At 57.5% G+C, this 24144-nt stretch overlaps 2 protein-coding genes across 5 annotated transcripts in view; both read right to left on the bottom strand.

Annotated features, from left to right (window-relative positions):
- Positions 1–160: 160 nt before the first annotated feature.
- Positions 161–9235, bottom strand: APEH (acylaminoacyl-peptide hydrolase). 2 transcript variants are annotated; one of them, XM_003982230.6, is made up of 22 exons: positions 9107–9235; positions 8899–9031; positions 8204–8330; positions 7704–7797; positions 7522–7597; positions 7269–7432; positions 6962–7099; positions 6773–6864; positions 6655–6695; positions 6449–6570; positions 5852–5912; positions 4560–4657; positions 3875–3926; positions 2959–3047; positions 2369–2507; positions 1794–1877; positions 1633–1713; positions 1201–1289; positions 921–1111; positions 710–812; positions 518–624; positions 161–428 (listed from the first exon to the last, which is right to left on the bottom strand). In XM_003982230.6, the coding sequence occupies exons 1-22, from the start codon at positions 9116–9118 to the stop codon at positions 323–325; spliced, it is 2199 nt and encodes a 732-aa protein (XP_003982279.3). In that variant the 5' UTR covers positions 9119–9235; the 3' UTR covers positions 161–322. The 2 variants fall into 2 exon arrangements, with proteins under 2 accessions (XP_003982279.3, XP_044906177.1); XM_045050242.1 differs by lacking the exon at positions 6962–7099.
- A 2130-nt stretch (positions 9236–11365) lies between these two features.
- BSN (bassoon presynaptic cytomatrix protein) overlaps positions 11366–24144 on the bottom strand; it is a 94783-nt gene continuing 82004 nt past the window's right edge. For 2 of the 3 annotated variants that reach the window (XM_003982229.6, XM_045050198.1), the window contains 7 exons: positions 20268–22344; positions 19183–19979; positions 18950–19049; positions 18277–18408; positions 17966–18020; positions 17520–17612; positions 11366–15388 (listed from right to left, as the gene is read on the bottom strand). In XM_003982229.6, coding sequence (XP_003982278.2) covers positions 17980–18020; positions 18277–18408; positions 18950–19049; positions 19183–19979; positions 20268–22344 — 3147 coding nt within the window. In that variant the 3' untranslated portion in view covers positions 11366–15388; positions 17520–17612; positions 17966–17979. Of the gene's footprint in view, positions 15389–15410; positions 16113–17519; positions 17613–17965; positions 18021–18276; positions 18409–18949; positions 19050–19182; positions 19980–20267; positions 22345–24144 lie in introns of those variants that run through there. The other variant, XM_045050194.1, reaches the window with a different exon arrangement.

Here is a 24144-nt window from a genome sequence, read left to right as displayed (position 1 = left end):
CCTGACAGGCAGCAGCTGAGCCTCTCACTGTCCCCTCCCTCTCACATTGGAGGTAGGTGAGGTCCTTAAGGTTACCACACCCAGAGCCTATGGTCTCTCAACCCCCAGGGTGAGGCTGGAGTTAGGGATGGCTTGGTACAAAGTACCAGCAGGAACCAGATTCTGTGTCCTCATTTATTATGACTGTATAGCCTACATTCCTCAGCTCACCCATCCATGGAGTCCAGAGCCCAGGAATCCTCTTGCCGATCTGCCAGACCCTGGGGCTCTCCAAGAGGAAAGTGTGGCTTATGCCAACCAGCTCATGCAGGGAGGCATGGCTTCAGCTGCCCAAGTGCGTGTGCAGCCAAAGCACAGCATTCATGAAGCTGTCTGACTCCACCTCCACTTCTGAAAGTGCATGGGTGCTTTTGGGATAGAGCAGGAGCCTGTAGTGGTCGGGCAGCAATGTTTGAGATTGGACGGCTCTCCCTGCTCACCTGCCCACCAGCTGCCAGGGCTGTCCTGATGCACTCACCGAACAGGCACGTTCCGGGCCTTGAGGGCACGGTAATACTCCATGCCTTGCTTGAAGGGCACACGCCGGTCCTCCTGGCCTAGCATCAGTAGTAGCGGTGTCTTCACCTGGGGATGTGGGGAGTGGTAGTGAGCAGGGCCCCAAGGCTCTGGACAGATTGGCCGCACACTGGGCAGAAGGAGGGATGTATACCTGAGGGGTATACTTGATGGGTGACTTGTCCAGCATCTCAGCCCACACGCTGACGTCTGGCAGGCAGTCACTGCTGTAGGGGAAGCCAGCCTCCACCACGCACCTGCAAGAGACTGCGCTGATACAGCCCCAGGAGCCCTGAAGCATGTAGGGGCTCCATGGGGGTATGAGGTGAGACAGAGAAGGGCAGGGACCTGTGGAGCACACTCACCAGTCAGGGATGTCAGTGGAGCCCATCATGGAGGCAATGTTGATCACAGGGTTCCTCACTACACAGGCACTGTAGGTCTCAGGATACTGACCAATCAAGTGGCAGGAGAGGAAGCCACCGTGGGAACCACCCATAAGAGCTACTCGGTCAGCATCAAAGTGTTCCTCCCGGAGCACCTGCTCTACTGCAAACTACAGGGTGGGGCAGAGTGTGCTGCAGCCAGCTGCCCACCCAGCTGAATGGAGCACACCCTAACGGTTTACCCCCCAGCCCCTGCTACCTGGACATCCTTCACATCCTGGTGGCCCACGTTGCCGGGAAGGGAGAGGATGCTGTCCTGGCCAAAACCCGTAGAGCCACGATAATTCACTGGAAGCCAGAGAGGAACCAGACAGGGTGATTAAGGGACATTCCCAGCCCTCTGGACACTCTTTTCACCCATCTGTGAAGTAGGCTTTGAGGCCAGCTGTACCACAGACTGTCAAGGCGAAGGGGCCAAGAGATTTGAGGCTGTTGCCCAGTGACCACAGCACTTTCCATGGAAGTCCCCATGGAGCCTGAGGCTGGGCCACACCAGTTCCTGGTGATGGTTGCCAGGTCCAGGCTGCAGAGAAGCCTGGAGACTAGGGTGGTACCTATGATGCTTGTACAAACCAGACCACTCCATCACCCTCCACAGCCTTACCACCGCCACAGCGCCCTGCTCACTCACCTAAGAGTACTGCAAAACCCATTTTGCAAAGCATGGCTGGGAACAGCATCCAGGCAGTGACAAAGGATGAATGGGGTCCCCCTGCAGACATGGAGCAGAGGGTGAAAGAGCCAGCTAGGACGAGTGATGAGAGGGCAGGGGCTCCTAGACCAGGTGCCTACCATGGGGCATGACGACCATGGGCACGTGGGTCTTATCTGGAGGGTTGCTGGGCTGTAGAAGGATTGCTTCAAAGTCAAGGCCAACTGCAGGGAAAAGACAGCAGTCAGCAGAGCCAGTCCTGCTGCCCAGGGGCTTCCTGAGCTGTAGCTGCAGCTACCTGAGCTGTAGCTGTAGCTGGGGCTGACCTCTGGAAGAGTGATCTGGCCAAGGTAGCCTGCGCTGAGACACTTGGACCCCAGGAGTCACACTCCTGCCCTAGTCAAGGACCCCAATCAGCTGGAACAGCATTTTGGATGAGGGGTGGCCAGAGACCTCAAATAAGGCCTGTCTTCTTTGAGCCTTGGTTTCCCTACCGCAGAGGATTTGGCCTGGTGATGCCCAGCCCTGATACCCAGAGTAGGTGTCCAGATACCCAGATGCTATTCCCCATAACCATGCCTAAGGGGAACAGAAAATCTCTTAGAGGTAATCCCAAGAAACCCCACAATGTGAGACCGGAGGCAAGAACGGTGACCACAGAAGCCGTGTGCTGGGGAACTTGGAGAAGGTGTCCCTCTGCCATGGCCCAGCTCACCATACTGCACATTCTCTTGCTCTGGCGGTGGCTGCAGTACCCGGATGGCCCAGGAGATGTCCGGAATAGGCTCAGCCTCCTCCAGGGACACCCACAATACTGCCTGCTCCTTCCCTGCAGGAGGCAGGAACCCAACTTTCTGCCAAGGGGAAAGAGTGTGTCATAGGTGGTCTGGCTGCCTCCCTGCCCTTCTACCTCTGCCCAGGGTGGGAGGTGGGCAGCTCTCACTATGCTTGGGCCTTCTACCCACCTCCAGAGGGTACATCCTCCAGAGAGACTCCTGTTGTGAGCTGGTATATACAGAGGCACAAACACGCACACACCTCCCTTCTGAGCCTTTAGGTTCTACTGTCTCCTTGTGCTCTGCTACGTCAGAGTATTGGCCACTTTCCCAGGCACCCTGTTCTTTATAGAGCAGACCTACACCTGGTAGTTCCAATGGGTGCCAGACCTTGTGGACCATCCTGGGCCTTCGTCTTGGTCTCTCAAATGCTAACCAGCCATAGTCAGACTCAGGCCAGTTCTCTGACCTAGGGAGCTCTGCCTACTCAGAACCCTCACCTCCTGGTCTGGGGCCCACCAACACTCACCAGGCTTGGGGGCAGGCTGGGCGTGGAGAACTGTGCCACCATGAGGTCCCGGTCAATTGCCAGCAGCTTCCAGCTTCCACCAGACCCCCCTGGGGAAGGCAGATGCTACCACCTTTCCCACCCACTCCCTGCATAACCAGAGTCCCAGGCTGGTGGCTGTATTCCAAGGTGTCCCTTTTACCTTGAGAAGCAAAGGGATACCCACAAAAGGACACCATACTGCACATAGCCATGGGCGACCCTCCTGCTTAGTCCCTTGTTCATCCAGCAGATGCTAACTAAGCCCAGGGACTGCCAGATCTGGGGACACAACAGACTTCCATGGCACGTCCACCCACCACTTAATGACTACAGTCTTCAAGGCTGGCAGCTAGGCCTGGGTGGTTGGAGTGCTGCTGATTCTGGGCAGTGGGGTCCAAGGAGATTCTTAAGCAGGGAGTGTATCATGCAATACAGTTTAGGAACAATACTTTGAAAGCTTTGTGGAGGAATGACTATTGTCAGGGCAGGCATAGAACTCAAAAGACATTTTAGTGGCAGCGTCACAGGCCCACATAAGAGGAAGATGAGGGAGCCAACACAGGGTTCCTCATGGGCCTTGGGATGGCAGAGCCGCCTCTGAGGTTTTGGAGGCCAGGGAAGGATGACTCTGGCAGATCTTGGCAAGAGAAAACTTTGTAGGTTTGAGGAGCAGGGGTGTGCGGAAGCAGGGCCGGGATGTGCAGAGCAGAGTGGAGAAGGGAGGCAGTCTGTTGGCTGGGAAGGTCCTGCATGGTCAGGGTCCTTGAGAGATGCAGTAAAGGCTGCAGAACAGTCAGCAGTGCAGAGTGGCCCAGAGTGCCACTACTGCCCCATGTGGTGCTGGAGTCCCAGTCCCACCCCTGGCCTGGCTGGCTTGCTCACCAGCCCTGCTCACCAGCTGTCAGGGAGGTCACAGTGCCCATCTGGGTGTCCACAACAAACAGGTCCTGAAGCAAAGGGGAGCCCACATGTGGCACCACATCCAAGAGCCCTATGAGTCCCTCTCCCACCTCCTCTCTTAGGGACCTGTGGGCCAGGGCAGGGCTGTAAGCAATTATGGCAACAGCTCCTCAGTGCAGTAAGTAGTGGCTTGAAGGCCTGGACTCAAATCCCAGCCCCATCACAACTTGCTGCCTGACTCTGGGCAAGGCAAGGAATGCCTCCGAGCCCCTGAAGTAGCACGAGGAACAAATGATATCACACTCAAAAGTCTGGCACACTATAGGTGTCTCCACCCAATTCCTGGGAGAAAGCTTCTGTCCCATCTCTGTCAGTTCCCTGTATAGTGTTTGGGGACCCACCCTAGTGGCAGCCCCCCTGTTCTCCAGCTGGAAATGCCTGGGAGAAGGGGAATCACACATTTGCCTCAGGAGGAAAGGCCAAGGGTTCTGTCGTGGGGCACCAGGGCAGGCAGCAGCCTCCTCAAGAAAAAGTAAGTCCAGGACAGGGGCAGGCAGGGAAGGGACTCGCAAGACCTTATGGCTAGGAATTCCAGCTAGCAGTGTGCATATGCTATGCCCCAGGCCCAGGGCTCCTGGAGGTTGGTCAGAGAGTCTGCCTCTCAACACAGGGCCCCTTACCTGCCGGCTACGCTGAGCTGAGTCAAAAACCACTCTCTGGTTGTCAGCTGACCAGCATCCCAAAGGCAGAAGGCTGCAGTAGATCCCAGAGAAGTCCTCTGCAAAGATGGGAGGGCTGAGGGCTATATCTGGCAGTGGAGGTATGGGAGGTCAAGACTATGAGGCAGGCTGGGCTGCTGAGGAATTCACAAGAGGCCCCTGCAGCTGTGACAGAATGGCAGTCTTACACATGGGGATACCCTAGGTGATGAGGGGGTGCCTGAAGAGGGGGCTGGGGGTGGACACCTCTGAGGACCCAGGAGAGGCAGAGTTCAAGAGCTTCTGAGAGAAACCATAGCTGCTTGGAAGAAAAGCACTGGCTCTCCTATGAACTGCTCTTATTGGGTCCCTGATAGGGACCAAGTGCTGTAACCAAGATGACACCTTTCTGTCCATTATGGTGTTTAGCAGAGTGCCTGGCAAAGGGGGCTGAATAAATTCCATACTTCAACATCACTCATTTAACCCTCACTACAATGCTATAAAGCAGCACAGGTCCATCCCCACACAGATAATAAATGAAGCTCAAAGAGGTGAGGACACCACCCAAGGACCCATAGCTAATAAGGAACAGAGCTGGGATTCAGACCAGATCCCCACCACTGTATCCCTGCAACCCCAAAAGAAGATAAAGACAACATATCTTGTTCACTGGACCCCTGGAACTGAGCAGGTGTCCTGAACAAAGAGACTATAACCCCTCAGGTCCTTGGGATGGTTCAGGATCCCAAACAAAGCAGTGAACACTTGAGACTGTGACCAGACCCTGTTGGCCAAGAGCCACCCACCCAGAGACCCCACTGACTCAAAGGCTTGGATGGGACAAACGCTAGGGTAGGGACTAGGAGTGGAACAATGCAGTACCCTTGAGCTTGGAGCATTTCAAGTAGGACATTCCAACCTAGTGTACTTTCTGAGACCCCACTGGAACAGAGGATTTAACCAGCCACTGGAAACATAAGGTCTACCGAGGAGCTGCAGCACGGGGATGAAACCATCTAAATCCCCTGCCAGCTTGGGCCACTCTGATCTCAGCTTTGGTCCAGCTGACTTCCTTCTATCAGAACCGCTCCCTATGGTGATGGCCCCACTCCCTGTGCAGGCTGGTCATGGGGCTGGCCCGACAGGGAGGGATACTTCAGACGGAACCCTGGAAAGAAGAGCTGAGGCAGCTGGCCCTGCATGCAAATGACAGATGGAGGGAAAACAGAACTGCAGGCTTCACTGCATCCACCCAAAGACACACTCCTTACCTCCCAGCTGCCGAGGCACGACGTCCACCACCACTGAAGTCACCTTGGTATACCAGTCGTACTGCAAGAGAACACCCTGGTCAGGCCCACCAAGGGACTGGCAGCGTCCTGAGGGCCCAGAGCTCTGTACCCATCTTCTTCTCTGATAACCCTGGGTAGCCTCAGGGGAGGGGAGGACCTGAGACAAGCCCAATGTATCTCCTTTCTGGTGACCTGGACAGACATCTGGAGGGGCCTCTGACTTTCACAGGGAGCCCAGAGCTCTTCTTGGGGAAGGACTAAGACTCTAACTGCACACTTTATCCTAGCCCCTTGCAGAGCCTGGCCGATGAGAAGAAAAAGGAGGAGCATTCTCGTAGACAGAGGGTGCTCCAAGGTGGTGAGTCCTGACAGCAAAGCCCCCCCCCCACCCCCCCCAGGCCAGCATGCTTAGCCTCCAGGGACTGGCCCTGGGAAGACAGGCAGAACTCACACCATCACGGCACCCAGGACAGAAGGGGGCCCGTGAGGGGCCCATGAGGAGATGAAGCTGACCCTTCTGCTCTCATCCACCATCCCTTCCTCTTGCTGACCACTCCCCGCCCACCTCCAGCTCACCAGACATAGCTGACTACATTGATGATGGGGGACCAGAGATGGGTACTGCAGGTAGATGACGCGACACTGGTCTGGGCTCAGCCGGGGAGAGGACACAGCCAAAGAGTCATCTGAGAGAAGCTCTAGACCAGATGAAAATGTGAGCATCATGCAGGCTGGCAAGGCCAGCGTGTGTCAACAAAGCACAGGTGGGCACCAGCACTTACCACACTGACCCCCGGTGAGGTCCACGTAGTAAAGGGCTGACCTGGAACCACCAGAGAGACACTCAGCTTCAGAACCAGCCTGAGCTGTGAGGCCCCCTGTCCTGCTCTGCTTCCTCACCTGCGATTGGTGCAGAAGCGGATGCCCAGCCTGAAGGGCTCATGCCACCAACCTACAAACACCACACCTGTGTCTCCAGGGGCCCAGAATGCCTGTAAACAAAACCCCAGGGCAAGTGTGAACAAGGAGCAGTGGCTCAAGCAGGGCCCCCCAGACTCCAGGAGTGGGGTAGGCCAAGTCAGTGCTAACCTGTCCAGGGGACACACTCTCAGGGACCCCCTCAAGCACAGAGATGTTGCCGCTCTCAACATCCAGCACGCAGAGCACAGGAGTGCTTTTGGAAACCATGTTTTCTCCCCAGTCTTCGTAAAACACAAACTGATCCCCCTAAGAACACAAGACACTCAATGCCCAGCCTGTCTTGCCTGCCCCCTAGAAGTCAGCGCCCCCCCACCCCCACCTCCCCCAGTTCTGGCAGGCACAATGTGGGCAGGGAGCACGCTGAGCCCTAGGCTGCCCAGAAGGACCTTCTTGGACTGGCCATGAACATGAGCACCTTGACAGCCTGGTCTGGCTTCTTCGGCCTGGCCATTTCATCATCGCTGCCACTGATGTCCAAGGCTTTTGTCTGAAAGAAGGACTCAGCCTTGGGGCGCTTCTTCTCTGCCACATACAACAAGTGTGTCTCCGAGTGCGACCAGGACAGGCAGCCAAAGCAGTCTGGGTGCAAGGAAGGCTGATCAGGGGGAGCCCTGGGCTATGGCTGCCCCTCCTGTCCACCCTGTCTGCTCACCAGCCAGCTGTCTCACCGTCCTCATACACAAGCCCATGTTTCTCCAGCAGCGACAGGTTGAAGCTCTTGAGCTTCCGGTTCTTCTCCCAGACCTGAGGACATCTGGGCATCAGGTTACCTGTCCCCCTCCCCACAACAGAACCTCATCTGTGGGACTGAGCCCCCAGTTGCCCACGACCTGGTCTCATGCAGACTCACCTCCAGGAACTGCTTCTCCTCCCCAGGGCTCGTGCCTCCAGCCTTGCGCAGCACAGCTTTCATGGCGCCTGAAGGAGAGTCTCTGCTCAGCAGCCTGAAGAGAACACAGGTAGCAGTTCGGGATTATACAGTGATAGCCCCATCCTGCCCCCTTATTGACCACAACCTCTTAGACAAGATTCTTGACACTTTGGTCCCACATCAGCCCCTGCAGCCCTTCTAGCTCCACCATGGCAGCTGGCCTTGCCTCTCCTGCCTGGTGCAGAGGCTGTACTCTCCCCAGCCTCCCTGAAGCTCCATGGGCTCTAGTCCGGGCCCAAATGTGGTCAAAGCCTCCAGTGCTTATGAGGCCAGGTTACTGAGCTTACAAGGGGCAAGAACCTGGCTCCTGGCCTCCCTTCAGGGCCCTACCTGCACCAAGACACATGGTACACAAGGCTTTCATAAAAGGTTTGCAGATGGCTATGGTTTTGCCCACAAGCTTCTTCCCTCAAACTTACTCCCCGCGGGTCTCCACACTGTTGCCTGCAGGCCCTGAGAACACCACTGAATCCCCGTCGTGGAACACCAGGTACTGGCGGCAAAATCGGATGTTCTCCATGCGTTCCAGGTCCCTCTGTGTCCACTCTGTGAGGACAGGCATGAGACTGCTAACAAGACTGACCAGTCCCAGTACAGGCTCCTCTCAACACTGCCCCCACCCTAGGAAGGCCCAGCCCACCTCCCCAGTCTGTCTCCAGATATACTGGATGCAGGATGGACAACACTTGGCCACAACTCAGGTGTAGGCCTGAGCCGATGGCATGTCAAGAGAGAAATCACTACTGCTCCCAGTAGCCACCACCTCCACTCTAGAACTTGACAGGAGCCTGGCACGTGTAAGGGATAGGTTGAGGGGGTGAGCCTACAAGGCCCACACCATGTATCCCGGTCTGAATTCTACTCCCACACGCTCGACTCATGCAATCAAGGGCACCATGCCAGAACACACCGAGCAGCGTCCCCCATACACCTGTATGTAGGGTCCTCTGAGGGGTGCACCCTCCCACCCCTAAGTCCACGTTCTCCAAGCCCTGTCTTCTTCTACACACTCGTGTGCACTGTCAAGCATAAAGCCCTCCACATCTCCCTTCTCTCCACGAGAGCGCACGGCCCCGGAATGGGCCTGCCACTCGATTCCCCTCCATACACACACCGGTGTGCACCGTCCGATAGCGGCCCCCGTACTGCGTGGTGACATCCGGGCCCAGGCAGGCGGCGCTCAGCGCGGGTTGGCGGCTAAGACCCCGGTACAGCGCCGCCGCCTCCTCGGGCTCGTTCAGCAGCACCTGCGCAGGGGACACACCAGGGTCAGGCCCGGCTCGGGCTGCAGGGGCCACGGGCACCGCGGGCCGAGCCCTCACCTGGCGCTCCATGATACCGCTCGGCCGCTGGGGCGGGACGGGGCGGCGCGTGCTGGCGCCCGGAAGTGAGGCTCCGGGGGGCGGAGCCAGGAACGGCCCCGCCTGTTGAGCCACCGAGCATAGTGGGAGGGGCGGGTGTTCTGACGAATGGGCGAGGACCCTAAGCAGAGGGGCGGAACCTCAAGGGTGAGGACGCGAGTTCTGTGAGTCGTCTAAGCTTTGGACCCGGGAGTCCGGGAGGGTGGGGGCAGGTATCTGGAGGAAAGGAACAGGCATTTCCGGGAGGGCGAACTGGTCTGAGGCCAAATCCCAGACCTGGTACTAGGAGAGGAGGAAATGAAGTCTCTGAGTAGAGGGGCTGGCTCTAGGAAACGGAATACAGGATCGATCTGTAGGCAGTGCGGGGCCTGTGAGCAGTTACGTGTGGCTCGAGCGAGGAGGTGAGGTCTGAGTCGGGAATAGCCAGTGAGGTGAAAGAAGTTAGGTCGGACGGGGGTGGGCCCTAAGAAGGACAGGGCCTTGGGGCGGGGGGGGTGGGGGGTGGGGACGCGGATCAACAGATCTTTAAAGATAAGGGCGGGGCGGGACGGGGCAGAGCCAAATAAGGGTCGGATCCACGAAAAGGCAAAGAGGGCGTGTCCAGGAGAGGCGAGGTAGGGGCTGAAGCTGGCCCCAGCAGGCATCTTCCGCGGCCCTGGGGCTGACTGTTCCTCCTGGTCCATTACGAAGCAAACATTCACCAGCAGGTACCAGTCCCTGTTCTGGAGGGGCTCCCAGGTAGATGCGGAGAGAAGGACCGAGGTGCACTCCTGTGGCGGAGCGCGCAGAGCCCTGGGGTGCGGGTTAAAGAAGGGCGGATGCTGAGCTCTCCGGGTGTCGCCTGGGCTTATCGGCCACCAGGCTTACTCTAAGAGCTATCTGTCCTTGCAGCCCTCAACCGCCCTGCTCAGTGGCACCTTACTGGGGATCATGAGAGGGTGGGTGGATCTTACCTCCCCAGGCCTCATCCAAAACTTTTGGGTGCAGAGGGCCTGATGGGGGTCAGGCCGCACCCAGAACCAGAAAACTTCCCGTGGACAGGAGAACCTGGGCAGGTAGGCTCCCTCAGTGCAGTGGCACAGGACTGGGTGGGTTATGATGGCAGAGGAGGGCGGGAGAGACTGGGCAGCAGTCAGGCTAGTAGGGATGTCCCCTACTCCATATGCCCTGAGCCTGGGTGGTCTTCCACACCTCAGGGACCAGGCTTCCTGCACTCTGCCTTGCCTCTGAGATCCCCACTTGCCTGGACTGCAGCTTCCCCTTCCCCATCAACCACATTGGACTAGTTAAGTAAGAACAGTCCCTACTTTCTGAGGCCACTTGCACTTGTGACCACCGAGTTTGTACAAGCCTGTCAAGGCCAGAACTGAGAGGAAAGAGTGACCGCAACCACCAAGCTGAGTGGAAAGGTTGAAAACTAAGACGCTCATCACAGTGTTATTTATTATTTTAAGGAAAATCGGGACTGTGGTGCCCAGCCTTCAGGGTGTGTACTGTAGACTGGCTATAAATTCATCATGCAACTCTCTGGAGGCTGGGCATTGGAGAATAAACGTCTAAGTACCTGGGATGAACATGTAGAAATAAACAGGAGGGTAGAAAACAGAAGGTACTGCACCTTCTGGCTTCTGTTTAAAATGAAAAAGAAAAACAGGAAGTAAGGACATATGTTAACATACTAACTCTGGAGGAAGGTCAGAGGTGAGGCTGATACTCTTTTCCTTTATCTGTATCTTAAGAATTTTCTAGCAGCTCTGGGTTACTCTAGTAAGGAGGTTCACCCATGCTGTTGGGAAAGAACTAAGTTCTGGCAGCCTGCAAGAGTTGAGGGGTTGGGAGTAGACATAGCAAGGTAGATAGGTGTGGTGCTTGTTGGCAGCACCAGGGGGCAGCACCTGCTCACCTGGCTAACGAGGAACCGGGGCCAGAAAGAGGCACAGCCTGGACACACCCGCCTTGGAGGCACCATCCCTCAACACCTGCACAGTGAACTAACTGCTCCCTCCAGGTCCAAACCTGGGACCTGCCCTGAGCATGTTTGTGGAGGACCCGTTGTTTTTGGCCAGCTTGGTGTAGACTTAGCTGTGGCCTTGCCAACACTTCTACAACATACCCCTTTTACTCTTCTCCCTTTAACTGTAAACAGGACTGTCACAAGTTTGAGGCTTTGTTCCTCTGGCTAAGCCTTGCCATTTCAGAAACCATCCCAGAGACAGTCTGTAGGTTGTTTATATCAAGTCCTTTTATTCTGATACCACAGAATTACCTTGTCACAATACAGGGGGAGGGACACTGAAGTACCACGAGTTCTCACAGAGCACAGGAGGACGGCACACAATTCACAAGGTCATGTGGAGGACTCGGGTCATTGCACTTACAACTGTAAACTTGTTTGTTTCACTTTGTACAGCACTCTTCCCCCCCTCCAAGGAGAGAAGGAAAGAAAGGGAGAGAGGCAAGAAGGGAGGGAGGGAAGGAGTGAGGGGAAAGCAAAAACAAGACATGGAAGCTAGCAGAGAAAAGGCTTTGGGCAGCCACCACTCTCCAGGGCACTGCGCTTGGAGAGCAGGAGCTGATTTGATCCCAGAGGCTGAGTGGGGCAGACACGCACACACATACACATTCACACGCTTGTTCACATGCATACACACACAGTTATCTCACGATTTCCATGGCTCTCCAGCGCCACCCCAGTGCACGTGGCAGCAGGGCTGCTGGTACCCAGGGAGACAGAGATGATATCTCTGAGGAGTTTCAGTTGGTCAGGCCTGTCCCTCTGACCCTGTCGGAGTCCACGATGACAAGTATTTACAGATGGGGGGAGGGTGGCATGAGGGCAGGGGAAGGGCCATGCTGCCATGGCAAAGGATCTGCCTAGAAAACTCCACACAGGTTCCACAAGACAGGCCATAGTTACTGCCACTGCTGCCCTCTCATCATGGGCCCTGAGACCACATTCTCTTCCCAAGGACTAAGTGGGTGGGTGGGAGGGGACTGTCACTGTGAAGTGAGTGCATTAGGCCCTGGAGTGGGCAGAGACAATGCCCTTGCTCATGACACTGGGGAAGCAGGTATGGAGAAGGCCTAGACCACATCCCAGAAACTCTGCCCATTTGGAGATGGGCTCGATGCTCCCCCACTGCCAAGGTACCAAATGCTGGTCCCTCCGTCTCTGGCTGCAGTGCCTCCAGAGTCACAGCTGCATCTACACAAGGGCTGGGACACTTGTGGCCCAGAGGGGCCTGCTCCAGCCACCTTCACAAGGGGTGATGGATACAGATGTGTCCTGGGGGTACAGTGGGGAGTGGCAGATGTCAGAAATTTCAAACTCAGAAGGCTTGGTCACAAAGGAAATTTGCTGAGAAGTCAACATTGTAGAGCCTAAGACTGGGCCCGATGGAGGCTGACCTGCTGTCCTCTCCCTGCTTGCTCCCTGTTCCTGGTCCCACCCCCTGGCCTTTAGTGGGAAGGATTACTGCCTTGGTCCCCCATATGTCCAGCCACAGGCACATCCCCACACGGACTTGGCCCTGGGTAGTCAAAGGTGATGAATAGTGGCCTCCCTTAGCCCTTGCTCAGATGGGGCTCTTACAGCCCAGGCCTGATCGCTGGGATGAGGCAGGTGTCCTGGGGGATGGGCGAAGCCCAAATCCAGGAGGACCAGGGTCACAGGCCCAAAACAGAGGGCAACAGCCTCCTGCCCCATCCACAGCTGCCAGAGGTAGGCCAGGATCCCCCTCTGAAGGGCTGTGTAGACCTTATAGGAAAGTATGAGAAATGTGGACCCCTGAGAAATGCATGGTGCAAACCAGAGCAAACTGGAGGAAGGCCAGGCCTCGAGGGGTTGGACAGCCACTGCCTGCTGCACTCCCGGCTCAGTCACAGAGAAGCTGACAAGCAGTGCGATACTTGGGCTTCAGAGATGAGGGGGGGCAGGGAGTTTAGGTCCTGGAGACAGATGGAAAGAGGGTCACAAAAGAACCTTCTGTGAATTTTGCTATTGAAAAGCTTTCCAAGAAACTCAGCGTGAAGCCACTGTCTATGTGAACACCTGCTCTGGTCCAAGATGACATTGTTAGCTGTCCTTGCCACAAGTGCCAGAGACCTAGCTCTTACTGAGCACTTGCTGATCCCCTTGTCCCAGCCTAGATCTCTTGGCTCACAGACCTTGGAGCCCCCACCGAGCTACAAAGAAGAGGCACGGAGCAGGTACAGTCAGGATCTGGGGTCCCTAGGGCATAGCCAGACCCTGCCTCTGTGTCTCTGGCCAAAGACACAGCCCAGCTCTGTGCCTGAGCCATGTCCCACTGAAAGGGGTGGCCAGACGCCTCTGGCTCAGGGATGGGATAAGAGGGGGAGTGACTTACAGATGGAAATCATACAGCAAACCTTCAGAATGTTCACCCACACACTCCTGTGTGGGCTCCAGCAGCATGTCTACTCCAAAGGCTTCTTTTCACCTGCTATCCTGGTCCGAGAAACCTGCAAGGTGTGCGAGGCCCTGCTCTGCCCGCCCCGCAGCCTGCACGCTCAGGCAACAATTCCAGCAGGTCCTCACTAGCTCGTGCAGAAGTCAGCTAGAAGCACTCCTGAAGGAGAGGTTCTGAGGCAAAAAGAACTCCCAAGCAAGAGGGTGGAGCAGTTAAAATGGATGAAATCGTGCAAAAAGGCTGCGAGCTGTGCATGCTCCACTGCAGGACAGGCGGTGACTCACCTGGCAGCAGCGAGTCCTGCCACAGGTCAAACATGCCACAGACTGAGAATTTCACACACACAGTGGGAGCAGGGGGCGGGGGGGGGGGGGGGCGGTGTTTGATATGAGCTTATCTATCCAGTTTCTCAATTGCATGTTTGCAATTAACTCCTTATACATAACATGGAATTTATTAAATATTAACAGTTGTCTTTGAGGGTTTATATTTCATTGCATAGAACGTTAGAGATGAGACTGGTGGGGGTGCCCAAGAGGAAGGGAGGCCCCCAAGGTAAGGGCCTTGGGGAGGAATGCCGCCCAGTACGCCAGGTGGGTGGACGGTGCCATACTCCCCAGCACAGGGCTGTGGGCCCTGCCCTCGCATGGCAGAAGCCCTGGCCCCTCTGCTCTGAGCATGCCCACTGGTGATGGCTTAAGAAGGACTGGATTGCACAGTAAACAGAGGCGGGCTGAGGGGCCTTCCTAGACCTCGCCCTGGGGTTGTGCTCTTGGTGGCCTGCTGCCCCCTATTGCTTCTGAGTCAACATTCTCCCTGTGCTGATCAGGGGCAGAGCAGAGAGGAAACCAAACCATCGGTCACAGGTGGTGGTGGAGGGGAGAGGCAAGGAGGCGAGCAAAGAAAAAGAAGGGAGAGAAAGAGAAACAAAAGAAAACTGCTTATGAGGTATACACGTAAATCAAACTGAAATGATTAAGGCTGTTCTTGAAATCAAAAGAAATCCCCAGGTGTATGAACAAGGAGCTGGCTGCTCAAGATGATGGCGGTGTCGCTGGGATGCTCACAATGGCTGGGGAGTTTGGGGGGAGGGGGCGGGGGGGGGGCGGATGGCTTTGAGATGGTGGCAGGCGTGCTAGCATGCTGCCACCCATGGGCTGGGAGAAGCCTCAGCCAGTGCCCACGCTGCTTTTCGGTGCTATGGCCTCTTATTTCAGCGATGAGACAGTGTTAGGTCCTAATATTTGTAAAGTTCTCCCAACCCCATGCTGGCCACATGGAAGTCTGCTCCGATGTCACCCAGAGGGCAGGGTGAGGGGAGCAGGGCCCTGTGGCCACAGAGGGATCCGGGCCAGCTGGAATGTGAAGGAAACGGAGCCCGGGGCCCCCAGCCCTCAGTCAAAGCCCCTCTCCAAGGCTGTGGAAAAACTTCTGGCATCGTGGAGGGAGGGCAGTGTCCGTCAAAAAGAGGCAGCCTGTGCCCAAACTCTGTGTATAACGCATAGGAAGCCTGGCTGGCCGGGCCGCAGAAAGGCGGCTGTGGGAAGAGCAGCAGGACTGCCGAGGTGGCAGGGTGTCCGGAGAGGGCTCCTCCCTCCCAGCGAAGGCTATTCCTTGAAGGTGGCGCCCTGAGGAGAGCAGTGTCTCTGGAAAGACAATCACGGGTCCCCCGGGGCCAGTGGTCTCAACGTGTCCAGCAGATGCTTCACCCAGACAGCTGCTGTTAGAAAACATCCCGTTCTCAACGGAGGCCTGCCTGCCACGTCCCACCTCGTGTGAGTCTTTGGGCCAAGGGTTTGCCAGATTGCAGATGCTTAGAGGAGAAAAAGAGGAAGGGGGAAAGAAGGAAAGAAAGAAGGATTTTGTCAAGAGCTGTGGACAGCTGCTTTCCATCCCTGCCCTCCTCTTGGTGATCTGCCCATGTGCTGATGGACCAACTTTTCCTCACCCAGGGGGTCCCTACCCATTGAGTCCTGGGGAGATGGGTGCTTGGGCAATTTTGGGGTCACGAAGACAAGGACAGGAAGCAAGGCGTATCCAGGTGGCCAGGAAGGGACATTTCTTGACTATAACATAAGTTGCTTGAGCGTGAGGGAGATGGGATTTTGTTTAAAATGGCCCACCTCTCCCAGCCCGCTTCTGAAATGGCTATAGAAGACACCAGGAGATGGGCACTCAGAGAAGTGCTGGCCATGTGGCCCAATCATTAGCCAGATATCAGAACCTGAGGGAGATTCCTTTAACTACAAAGTTAGTGGTGTCACTGGCCCACCCAGGCTGTGTGGCAGGACGCAGAATAGAACCACGCCCGTGGTTCCTTTCGCTCCTCAGTGACACAGCCCTAGCCCTAAACCCAAGGTAGGTTCTGCCGTGAACCCAGCCCATGGGCTGCCCTTCCTTCCCTTCAGCACAATTTCTGATTTCACATCTGTTCCCGGGCAACTCCAAGGAAACATCCGGCTGGGCGGGAAAGCAGGAGGGAGCCCGCTGTAGTGGGGTGAAGGCAGGAAGAACGCTGGGGTGCTGCACTGTGGCTACTGTAATTAAAACAAATTCCAGGCTCTTTACTTTGGCCTACAAAGCCCACCCGAGCTGGCTCTCACCCCCTCAGACTTCACCCTGACCGTCTCTCCCCTTGCTGTGGCTCTGGCTCTGCCGGCCGTTTGTCTGGCCTGAAGGCCCACCTGTCCCATCCCAACATCGTCCCGCCTCAAGCCTTACCTCACACTGACTACTTTCTTTAGAGCAGACCCCCTGCCCCACAACCCTGCTTCACTGGCTTCATAACACTTACCACCTTCAGAAATTACCTTTTAACCTTTAGTGTTTTTTTTTTTAACTTATTTTTTCTCTGTCCCCCTTAAATGGACTGTCCACTTCGGAGGGCAGGGACCTGGTTTTATCTCCTGCTGTATCCCTCGCACCTGGAACAGGGCCTGGCACCTGCCTAGGACTTGACAAACATTTGTGGAATAAACGGCTAAGTGGATGAGAGACCGGACGTTTCTAGGGCCCCCACCGTTCCTCCAGAGACAGGCAGCCCTTCTGCCACTACACCCAGCTCCTTCCTACAAGCAGCCCTGGCCTGGGCTCCCTTGTGATTTGTTCGCTGACTCTCTGGCCCTGCCACACACCTGCCTGCTCACCACGAGAAGCACACAAACCTCTAAACTCAACCTGAGAGGTGGCGAAGGAAGGGGAGGGAGAAGGCCCCAGGGTTATGGAATGGTAGAAGGTGGCCCTTGGCCGTGCACAGAGCAGCGCCACTAGCCAGGCTACCCTCCCTGCCATCCTGGATGATGCGCTACCTCCTCCTCTGCCACAGAGGCTGGGCTGGGACCAGAGAGGGTTCCAGGAGAAGGCTTCTCATCCCGTGTTGGCCACTGCAGCCCAGGCAGAGCCACGGCCCCTGCGCAGAGGCCCTTCCACTCTCTCCCTGGGCTGACCTGGCTAGGGGCTGAGACTGCCTGTCCAGTGACCTCCCTCTCCTCTCTGTCCTCTTCCTGTCTGCCTCACTTCTCATTTTGCTCTTCCATCTTGCAGGTCATGAGCTCAGCCTGTGAAAGCCAACAGTGTTTTAAGTTCATGCTCATGGCTACTACGGTCTGCAGCATTGGGGACTCAGGCCTCACCAGACTGTCTGGAGCAAAGTCACCAGCACGAGGCCTCAGGGAAAGGGCTTTGGAATCAGCGCCCAGAGCACAGACCCGAAGTTGTGGGAGACGGTTGGATTTGCTGGGTCCTTCCCTGAGGTTACTGCCTGAGTCATCTCAGCCAGCTTGGTGGTCTCTGGCCCTCGGGTAGCTGCGAGGCCCATCACAGCTGAAGGAAGTCCACCAGCCTCCTCCCAGCTCACATTTGTAGGAGCTACATGGGTCTGCTCAGCCAGGCCTTGGACCTTCACCCCTTCCTCTGCCCCGCCCTACCCTGGACCTGACACTCACTGTTATACGCAGAGTCCAGAGCTGTGCCCAGGCCTCTGACTCCAGAGATTTTTCCACAGCAATGATATCATCTCCTTTCGTCTCTTCAAGAGCCTGTGGAGCATTTACAGAGAAAGGTTGAGGAGGAGCTGTATCCCAGGGGGCCCTACCTACAAACTAAAGCCAGTTCAAAGTTGTGAGAGCCCCGGGAGGGGTGGTAGGGGTGGTGGAGAAGGACAAGGGAGTGTTGGCCCTAGCTTCCCTTTCCCAGGACCCCTGTGGAGTTGGCCCCACATTAAGGCCTCTATGCATTGGGTTCCTCCTTTTCCTCTTCCTCCTCCCACACTCACAGGAGAGAATACTGCAGCTCTGGCCACATCACCACTGCTAAAGACCAGACTCCTCCTAGAGGACTCCTCAGGACCCCCCATGCAAAGGGAGGCTGGGTACAGGCAGCCCATACTTACCCTGCAGGGCATGGTCACCAGAATGAGGAGAACTTTTTGCCAAAAGCAGAGACAGCTGTGACAAAGAAAAAGAGAGGCATCAGGAAATTGGACTAGACTCCTTCCTAGCTGGGACCATTTGGCACAGTGAAGCCAAGCCCACCCCAAGGGGCAAGGACCACCCAGAGAGCCACTGGGCAGCAGCAGGTGGATGTTCAGGCTGGCCTATGTCTGGCTGACCGAGCCTGGAATCATTTCCCAGACGTAACCTCTGCCAGAGTAGGGCCCTGGAGCTGCCGCCCACCATGGACCTGGCTGCAGGCAGTGCCTACCTTCTGTCAGCTTGCCAGCCTGCTCTGCTGCCCCACCAGGGAGGATTTTGGAGAGCACACTCTCACCATCGGCGCCTGGCTGGCCGGCAGGAGCCCCTGGGGTCCCTCCAGGCCTGGCTCCGGCCTTCATGCCTAGGGGGAAAGAAACCACCATCAGGAGACAGGCTTGAGTGGGAGAGCAGCCCCGAGGGAATCTGAATACAGGCAGTTGTGAGGTTGGAGAGTGAGGGGGAGGAGAGAGAAATGAAGAGAGAGAGAGAGAGAGAGAGAGAGAGAGAGAGAGAGAGAGAGAGAGAGAACATGAAGGAAAGGGGTTGGAGCAGGCAGAAAAAGGGAAGTTGAGGAAAGCAAGGAAGGAGAAGAGGAGGATGGAAAGACAGATGGGAGGAGAGAAGGGGAAGGAAAGAGACAGTAAGAAGCTGTGGTCCTGGCCCTGTACTCAGGTTCCCTGACCAGAGCTGCCTGGGCCCAAAGTCCCCAGTGCTGGTGACCCCAACTGGCTCATTCTAACCCCAAGCTTGTTTCCTACTGCAAAGGTCTGCAGCCCCCTGGGCACCTTCGCAGGGAGCAGTGCGGGTGGCAGTGCAGGGGAGCTCAGGACGCCCATGGGTGTAGGGAGAGGGCAGACCAGGAATTCTGGGCCGTGGCCGAGGGCACCAAAATACAGGCTCACCTGCAGGTCCAGGTCCTGGTGGTGGCTGGGCCTGAGGAGGCCTCCCCTGTTGGGGTGCTTTAGCTGTCCCTTTAGAGCCATTTGCCTGCTCTGCCCGTGGCTGCAACACAGAACCCATAGCTCAGATACTGTCCGTGGATTCTGCCCTTGCCCAGCCTGGAACCAAGGGCACGTCCAAGCTGCGGCCGCAGTATACACCCTGGGTAGGATCCATGCACTGGAGCCCTACTTACCGGTCCTGCTGGCTGGGAGCCTGTGACTGTTGGGGGGCCTGGCTGAGCCTTCCCTGCTGGCTGGCTGGCAGCAGAGGCTGGGCCCCGGGTAGCTTGCTGGCCCTGTTGCTGCAGCCGAGCCTGCGCTGGGGCCTGCTGAGGGGGCTGTAGCTGCTGCTGCTGCTGCTGCTGCTGCTGCTGCTGCGTCTGTGGCTGGCGTGATGCTGTTGCCGAGGGTGTCTGCCTTGATGGTGGCGGCTGTGATTGCTGTGGCCCAGGAGCTGCCTGCCGACCTTGTGACTGCAGCTGGGGTTCTGGCTTTGGCTGTGGTGCAGTGGGCCCCGAGTGGGCCTGCCGGGAGCCCTTCTTGCTGTCAGAGGCATGATGGTATGCTGACGGAGCACGGGATGGCTGTGAATATTCAGCAGAGCTGGGGTACCCAGGCTGACCCTTCTTCTGCATGGCCGGGGCAGGGCTGGGCTGAGGGTGAGGCCGGGCCTCATGGCGGCCCAGGTCCCGAGTGTGTGGTTTGGCAGCACGCCGGCCCGGCTCCTCACCAGTGTGGCGGCCTGAGTGCCGCCCGTGGTCACTGTGGTGCCGGTGTTCCTTGGCTGAGGTGTGGCGGCTCGGGCCACCCTCATCATGTGGCCACAGGCCCTCCTCGGGGGGCTCATCGTAGTCGTGGTAGCTGTGCCTGGCAGGGCCTCGCTTCTGGGAGGAGGAGGAGACTGCATGGCCCCCGTGGTGCCTGAACCGGTCAGAGCGGGCATCCCGGGGCTTATCAAACCAGTCTGTCTCCTCCTGGCCCAGGTGATACGCTTCAGAGACCAAAAACAGAACACCATCAACCCCTGGGCTGGCCGCAGGGGGAGGCCCAGCTGAAGCCATGCAAGGAAACCAGAGAGTGGGCACCACAGCCACAAGCAATTAACACTAGGCCCCCAGCCCGTCCCCCCCACAACCAGGGCCAGGGCGCAGGTGGAGCAGCCCACTGGATGAGGCGCCAAGCCAGGCCCCCCTGGGACATCTCAGGGCCCAGGGCCCCATGGGCGGGCAGGCCCCCCGGGTGCTGAGCGGCTGCAGAAATCACCCCTGGCTGCCATTACCTTCGCTGTCGGAAACTACGCAGTGGGAGTCATCCAGGATGTAGCCCTCCTCACGCTTATATGTGTGGGCCCGAGGCCCATCCTTGACGTGCTCCTGGACGTCAGGCATGGAGTGGCTGGAGCAGAACTGTGGGCAGGTGTCCCCAGGAGGGAGGGTGCCGCCGGCAGGGCGGGGCCGCCCCAAGGGGCTGACGGGGCTCTCCTCTTCAGAGGCCTGGCTCCGCATGGGGGGCCGGGACCGGCCATGGGCCATGCTCAGGGACGAGGGCTTGGGGCCCGCTTTTTGGAGTCTCTCCATGGCTTCCCGTTCCCGTTCATATCCCTTGCCCCGGCTGCTGAAGTCATGGCCAGACAGTTTCTCCCCACTATATGCAGATGCCACCCGGGACCGGCCACTCCCTCCATACATGCGGTCATCTTCCTCCACTGGGTCCCGGCTGGACACCCCATAGTACCTCTGCTGCTCATACACATTCTTCTTGAGCCCATAGGTGATTTCATCCTGGAACTTCCTGCCCCGAGAGGCTAGGCTGCTGCTGACTGCAGGGGAGGGGTAGGAGGCCAGGTCAGACTCCACATCCTTGGCCTCTTCGATAGGTGAGAATTTGGAGATCTTTTGCTCCATGCCCTGCTTCCGGTGCTTGCTACGTTTTGAGGAGATAGCAGCTGGTGCCAGGCTCTTGGAGGGATGCTTAGGCCCCATGGGACCTGGACCATACTTCTCTGCTCGAGTTCCATGTCTGTAGTCGCTGTCACTGTAGTAGTGGGCACTGGCTGGTCGGCCATTGCTCTCCAGATTCCGGTGATGGCCACTCTTCCCACGGGGATCATAAGAGTCCTCTTCAGATTCCTCCTCCCCTCTGGTGTAGCAGCAGGGCAATGCAGTCCCCTCAAGGATGCTGGGTTCTCCCGGCTCTTTCCCTGGACGCCCGCTGCTGCTTGGCCCCAGGGGCTCTAGTCGCTGGCTATCAGGGGTAGTGGAGATACTATCCTTGGTCAGCTCACTGATGTCATCAATCATCACGTAGTTCCGAGGGACATTCTGCTCCAGGCTGGTGTAGTGGGAGTCAGAGGGGTAGGTGGAGGCTGAGCTCAGGCTCACACCACTACGGTCCCCGGCCCGGGGCAGCTCAGCAGCCTTGCCTTGATCATAGCTGCTGCTTACTGCTGGGCCACTATAGCTGGTTTCAGGTGGGGCTGAAGACATGGCCACAACTGGGCTGGCAATCACCTCATAGTTAGTGGGCACCTTCTGTTCCAAGTCGGCTAGTGACGTCTGGCGTGGCTTCTGGTGGGGGGCACGGCTGTCAGCTGGGACTGGGAAAAGAGTGCTCTGTGTGGTTGGCATGGGTGTTTGGGCTGTATAGTGGCCTGTGGGACGGAAAGCCTGCTGGCTTGGCAGGCTAGGCTCAGCTGGGTAACTGGTGCCAGGAGGAAAGGCAGGTGCTGGGTATGTGCCGGGGCCAGGGTAGGTGGGTGGTTGATGGGCTGGGAATCCGTTCTGAGTTGGCCCACCACTGCCTGCAGTGTACTGTGGGGCTGGAGGTGGGAATCGGGGCTGTTGGAAGGCAGTAGGGCCAGAGGGGGTGGCAGGAGCAGCGGCAGTGACAGGGAAGTCAGCATACTGGCCGGCAGGAGTGGCACAGCCCTGGAGCCGCAGCTGGTTGAGCTCGCTGTCTGATAAGTAGTCACGATGCTCACCGAGACCACGCAAGGGCGGGTAGTCACGGCCACCCCGGTCTTTGGCCAAAGACTCTTTACGCTGTGTGATACCCAGCTCCAGGTACTTGAGCTTGGCGTCGATCTCCTTCTCCTCCTCGTCCAGCTCCGCTTGCTTCTTGCGCAGCTTGGTGGACTCATGCTCCACCAGCCGCAGGTCCCGGTCCAGCTCCCGGAGCAGGCTGGCCTTGGTGGCAGGGACAGCGGTGGGCCCCGCCAGCCCATGCTGCAGCAGGCTGGCCGCATACAGCTGTGGGGGGGCCTGGCCAGCCAGGGGCAGGTGAGCCTCCTCTGGAGGGGGGCTGGGCAGTGTCCGCTTCACCTTGCGGACCAGGCCGTTGGGTGGCAGCGCCGACACCTGAGACAGAGGGAAGGGCGGGCAGCACTGAGACCCAAGGTGTGGGTGACTTGGTGGGGCAAAGGTAGAAGAGCCCTGGCCTGGGTTGGGGCAGAGGCTGGGCTCCATATAGTTGGTGCTCTGATTCACCAGGCAGCCTTGAGGACTGCCTCCCCGCCCACCGCCCCCTCCCCCCCGCCCCCAGTGGACATCATCACTGGCCTGTGACCGTTTTACAGGCCTTCTCTCTCCCAGCACTCCAGGCAGCAGGGGAGGGGTGGAGCAGATGCCCCTCTGTGCTGGTCTCTAGGACTAGCCTGCCTCTGAGAACTTCTAGCATACAGTGGCCCTGAGGACCCTGCCCATGTCCAGTGGGCTTGCCACCCTCTCTCTCCCACTGAGGTGAGGACAGTACAGTCTGGCTCTGGTTTCAGGTCTAGAAGCTGGTGGGGACCAGGGTAATAGAGGGCCATGGACAGGAATGGAGTGGTCCCTGGGTGCCCACCAGGATCCCCAGAGGATCATGAGAAGGGGCACAGGCTGACTGTCAGTTACTGCAGGCTCTGGGTCTTTTCCTGCCCCGTCCTACAGCTGTTTTAAGTGACATGCAGCTCAGCCGCCTGGTCCACCCTCTTCTCCCAGCTGCCCTACACCACCCTCTGCCAAACTCTCTGGACTGTGCTCTTGGCCTGGCCCCCAGCTCCCTCCACATCCCTGTTGGCCCACCACTCTCTGAGACTACCAGCTACCCTGCAGGGCCTCTCCAACCTGTCTCTGGCTGTGTTGCTTCCTGGTCCAGACTCCCTAACCCTGCCCTCTCTGCAGTTCTCCTCACCTGCCGTTCACATTACCTGAAGGTCCACATCACTGGATGGTGATGGAAGGTCTACCTTGGGCCCTTTGTCTCTAGTTCCTAGCCTTCCCAGAGTGCCCTGGGACTCTGGGCTTTTATGGACCACCCAAATCCCCAAAATACACTAGGCCCGGACATTGGGCTTCTTGCGTTTTACCTTGCCAAGAAACTACATAAAAACCTCCCACCCACACTCACCATCTGTCACAAAGAAAATGATAGTGTGTCCCAGAGCCTCAGAACAATGGGTGGGCCTTTAACAATACATTTCGCTTTTTCAACTCCTCATTCTATTGTTCATCTTTTGTTATTTTGGCTGCACACCTTGAGGGCTCATCACGGCATGGCACCATACTGCCGGCCCATGGAACTTCTGTGCCCACCCTGGCCTGGAGCCAGGGCGGCCTGCCTCTCTGGCCTGCACTCCCTGCCAGCCTAGACTCCTGATCCCACCCCCACGCTCTCTGGACTGCACACCCCAGGGCTCTCCATTACCCAAGCTCATCACCTCCACCACCCCACCTTGAGGCCTCACCCTCTCCTCTCTGCATCACGCCCAGAAAATATACCTGGTTCCTACCCCTTTCCCCAGGGCCACTGTGCAGTCTTTCCCTTCAGCCTATCTACCCTCATTCTGCCCAGGAAGCTTTCTAAAATACCCATCTTGCCTGTCTCACCTGCCCCAAACCTCCAGAAGCTCCAAGGGCCTACAAGAAAAGCCCGTGCTCTTTAGCCTGGCACTCAAAATCCTTGGCAGAAGGCCCCTGCAACTCCTATCTTCCCTTGCATGGCAGCCCACAGCAGGCCACCTCGCCCAGTCCCAGGATATCGTTGGCAACTAAAGCCACAGGCAAGGGCACATTGATGTTCCAGGGTTCCCTGCCTAGGGGAGCAGACAGGGAGCAGATTTACTGAGGGCCAGATAGTGACAGGGGACAAGATGAGACCGAGAGATGCTGCAGCCCACT

The sequence above is a fragment of the Felis catus genome, chromosome A2 (assembly GCF_018350175.1).
Source record: "Felis catus isolate Fca126 chromosome A2, F.catus_Fca126_mat1.0, whole genome shotgun sequence".
Lineage (NCBI taxonomy): Eukaryota > Metazoa > Chordata > Mammalia > Carnivora > Felidae > Felis > Felis catus.
The sequence above is the reverse complement of the archived record's forward strand: the minus strand, read 5'-3'. Positions and strand labels throughout refer to the sequence as shown.